The 4,492-nt window shown below is 45.4% G+C and overlaps 1 protein-coding gene across 2 annotated transcripts in view; it reads right to left on the reverse strand.

Annotated features, from left to right (window-relative positions):
* EPHB2 (EPH receptor B2) overlaps window positions 1–4,492 on the reverse strand; it is a 191,204-nt gene that overhangs the window by 181,223 nt on the left and 5,489 nt on the right. For both annotated transcript variants that reach the window (XM_027841405.1, XM_027841404.1), the window contains exon 2: window positions 1,818–2,502. In XM_027841405.1, the coding sequence (XP_027697206.1) occupies window positions 1,818–2,502 (685 nt within the window). The remainder of the gene's footprint in view (window positions 1–1,817; window positions 2,503–4,492) is intronic.

The raw sequence follows: 4,492 nt of genomic DNA on the forward strand, positions 1-4,492 counted from the left end.
GTTCTAAGGGCCCTCCCAGCTTTGACACTCTGTGTTCTAAGGGCTCTTCCATACTGATATTCTGCCTTCTAAGGGCCCTCCCAGCTCTGACATTCTGTGTTTTAAGGCCTGTCCTAACTTCATGTTCTTTGTTCTAAAATCTTTCCCAGTTCTGAAATTCTTGTTTCTAAGATGCCTTCAAGTTTTGACGTTTTCTACATTCTAAGGTTCCTACTGATTCTAATATTCCATATACAATGTTTGGATAATAAATTCTTTGTTTTAAGGTCCTTTCCAGCACTGATATTCTGTTTTCTAAAGCCATTTTAACTCTCACATCCCATAGTCACACATTTTATGATCTAAAAGGGCCTTCCAATCCTAACATTCCATAAAAGAATGGTCTGAAACAGCCTGGAGACAGGCAGATGCTTCACTGCTCTTGCAAAGACCCTTTCAACTCAGGAATCCTTTAGGTTCCTGAAAAGGCTGGATATAATTGGACCAGTACTTGGTTAACAAAAATTCTGATGGGAAAAAAGGACCTGTCAGGGGGCCTCCATGATCTTCTCAGTGCACAAAACCAGTGAAAAAGGGAATAGGAAGGAGTGAGTGGGTGAGTGAGAGGTTAGGATGGGAACAGGGGAGGGGGGGTATGCATAGTGTGAGGAAGTCAGGTCACAGGATCTGTTTTCTAGCCATAGGCTCTGGGAGGCCCCACATCTGGGCAGCTGTTCACAGACTGCACTTGTGGGCTGTGTGGCTCTGCACTCCCCTAGCTCATTAATCACGCCATAGCTGGCAATCGGCACTCACATGGGGACAGCTGACTCAGAAACTGCCCCTCTAGGGGGGCTCTGGGCCAGCACGGGAGTGGAGGGACTAATCAATTTTCCTTGATTAGGAGCCACCAGGTGTTAAAAGAGATACTAGCTGTCGATTTTCTCTTGGTATTGTCTCTCCCATCAGGCCCTCCCTTTTCATTCCCTTAAATGGGGAAACAAAAATTGAAATCAGAAAATTATAGTCACAGAATGTCAGAACTAGAAAGGCCCTTAGACTGTAAAGTGCCAAGAGGCAGAAGGAATCTGAGAACAAAGAATGTTGGAACTGGAAGGGCCCTTAGAACACAGAATATCAGAGCTGAGAGGGCCCTTAGAACAAAGAACGTCAGAGTGAAAGGGACTGTAGAATACAAAAGCCTGATGTTGGACAGAGACCTTTCACTCTGATATTCTATGTTCTCTGGACCCTTCCACCTTAATATATTATGTGCTTAGCAACAAAGTAGATGCCTTTCTAAAGAGGAATGACTAAGCAAAATATGGGACATGAACATAATGGAATTACATCTATACTCTGTGTAAAGAGATGAAGAATTTGAGAAATACAGAATCAGCATGGGAAGATTTATATACACTGATGCAAACTGGTATTAATCAGAACCAGTAAAACAATATACACAACATGCCAAAATTCAATGTTCTCAGGTGACTTCCAACTTGAACTGTCATCTTACCATGGACCAACCTTAAGAACCGAGGCTTCCTGACAGAGACAGGGGATCTGGCCCTTTCCATTGACCAACACTCACAGTGTCCTGAGGAATAGCTGGGGCTAGGGTACAAGGAATCTGGCATCTCTCTGCCATTGAATCAAATCCTGAGGCACCACAGAAGAAGCTATTTTAACCTTTCTCCCCACCAACAACCCACTCTTGCAGAATGAGAATTGACCCACTCCAAGCATCAGCCCACACCAGAGACCAAGAATCAGCCCATTCTAAAGGCAGCAAAATAGAGTTAGTCAAAGGAGAAACAAAAAGTGCATTCCATTACCTCGGCAGGCAGTCCCATTCTCCACTGATTCGTAGCCAGCCTTGCACATACATCTCCCGATGGGCACCAGCCACTCCCCATCCCCATTGCAGTAGAGTTTAATGGGAACGTCTACCTCTTCAGCATTTGGGATGCAGGTGCCCCGAGCAGCCACCAAAGATGTGCTCTCAGCCCCGGACAGGGTCTCCTGGAAGACAGCCCCATTCTGGATCACACGGGGGCACTTTCGGTAGAACACACGGACGGCAATGAGGGACATGCAGCCACCATAGTCTTGAAAGGCTAGGTAGAAGCCATTCCTGGAGACAGGCCCAAAGCTCCGAACCTCTGTGTTAATTTTCATCACCCTTCCCCCAAGATCCACCTGGGAAAAACTTTCATCTGCTGCAATTGTATCCACTTTGACCCATGGGTTCTCCATCCAGTTGGGAAAGGTTTTGGTGGCCGAGTCAAAGTCGGCTTCATAGTAATAAAGGTTGAAGGTCTCCTTGCAGGAGCCAGGGACGTTGGGGATGCTGCTACAGTCCCGGACAGAGAATTTCATCTCCACGTGGATACGCTGAGCTCCTCGTCTCCGGATGTATCTGGTACGGAGCCAGTTGTTCTGACTAGACTCAAAGACGTTGCACACCTGATAGGTCCGGATGGTGTTCATGTTTTCATTGTATCCACTCACTTCCTCCCACTGCACACAGGACACAAAGGGAGACATCAAATTAATTAACATCTGGGAGTGGGGATCTATGGATCGGATAGACTATGGGCTTCTTTAAGGTGCCTAATAAATAACAGATCTTGGAAAGTAATTTGGAGTCAGGCTAGACAAGTGACTAAAATGTCTGCACTCTTTTACTCAGAGATCCCATTACTAAATATATACAGCAAGGAGGTCAAAGGCAGGAAGAAAAGTCCCATGTACACTAAAATATTCTGTCCTTGTAGCTAAAAAAACCCAACCAAGCAAAAACAAACAAAAAACCCCAAAAAAACCTGGAAAAAAAAGTGGGCACCCATTGATTGAAGCTAAACAAATTGAGATATATGAATAAAAACAGAATATTACTGTTCCACAAGAAACTGTGCAAAGTATCCCAAATCCCCAAGGTATCTCTTAGCCTTAATGCTAAGCATTTAAGTTAAGACTTTAGGGACATTTGGTATGCGAAGAACTCAGAGGATCATGGGAAGACTTATATGAATTGATGTAGAGTGAAAGAAGAAGAACCAGGGAAATCATCTACACAATGACAACACCATAAACAAAGAAAGACAAAACAGCACTGAGTCTGTACCACTATAATGATCAAGGGTGGTTCTGGAGGAGAGCTGAGAAAATATGTCTTCCTTTCTTCTTCTTCGCAGAAGTGGCGGACTATGGGTGTGGAATACTGCATATGCTGTCAGGCAATACTGATGTTTTGGTTGGTTTTGCTAAGCTGCTTTTTGGGGGCCTGGTTCTTTTTTATTCTTTGTTACAAGGAATAGCTTCCTTCTTAGGAATAGGGGAAAGATTATATTTGGAAATAAAGGTAATGTGTAAATGAAAAACATAAAAAAAATTTTAAATGACTGTTGTATTAATAAATAGATTCTGAGCACTGTGGGAGACAGAAGTCTTGGAGGCAGGATAGGTAGCCTCCACAGCATTATCCTTAACATCTTGGCTGCTGCTAGGAGTCCTCCTACCTCTGTTCGTACAATGACAACTCCCATCAGGGAGTTCCAAGTCTGATAGAAAAATCATAGAAACATAGGTTCATAGATTTGGAGCTGGAAGGGTCTTTAGAGGCCATTGAGTTCAACCCTCTCATTTCACAGATGAGGAAACTGAGGCACACCGAGATTACATGACTTGCCCAGGGTCACACAACTAGTAGGTGTCCAAGGGAAGATTTGAACCTAGGGCTTCTTGACTCCAAGTACAGTGCTCTGTCCTATACCATAGTACCATAGTCCGACAGGAGAAGCCTGGCCACCAGGTCTCAGGAGGCACCCAGGGAGAAAGGGAAGATGCAACCCCTGCATCTGTGTGGGGAGGTTGCTTTAGGGGACTCAATATATTGGGCTCCAGTAGGTCAAGGCCTCTTCTAAAACCCCCACCAGATGGTGAAGTGGTGGCTTCAGTGCCCCTCAAAGCCTGGCTGTCCTCCACCTTCCCTTCAGGCCCACGAGGGTCATCTCTGTCCAGCTGGGCAAATGAGCACGGCAGGCTTTCCAGCATGGGACAGGCTTCAGGAAGAATGAATTTGGACTTGGGGGGAAGTGGGATGGGGAAGATAAATACTCAGGTGGGTTTCTTCACACCTTAGTTCAGTGCATTCTCACTCCAGTGCCCCAGGAAAAAAGCAACCTGTGCCCCAAGGCTGGAAGGAGAGGAGTGCAGGCTGTATAAGGAACCTTTCCTCCTCCAGCCCTTGGGGGCAGGAACCTTTCCTCACTCCAGCCCAGTCTGCCTCCCTGGGCCTCCTGCTCCACAGCTTATCTTGAGCTATAAAATTCTTGAATGAGACAGTTGACAGGGATCAGAGAACACTAGACATCAGAGCTAGAAGGGATGGCAGAATATAAAACATTGGAGTTGGGAGGGGTATTAGAATATGGAATTAGAACTAAAAGGGCCTTAGAACACAGAATGTCAGAGCTGGGAGGGGCCTTAGAACTCAGAATGTCAGAGC

The sequence above is a fragment of the Vombatus ursinus genome, unplaced genomic scaffold (assembly GCF_900497805.2).
Source record: "Vombatus ursinus unplaced genomic scaffold, bare-nosed wombat genome assembly UNPS02014859.1, whole genome shotgun sequence".
In the NCBI taxonomy this organism is placed as follows: Eukaryota; Metazoa; Chordata; class Mammalia; order Diprotodontia; family Vombatidae; genus Vombatus; species Vombatus ursinus.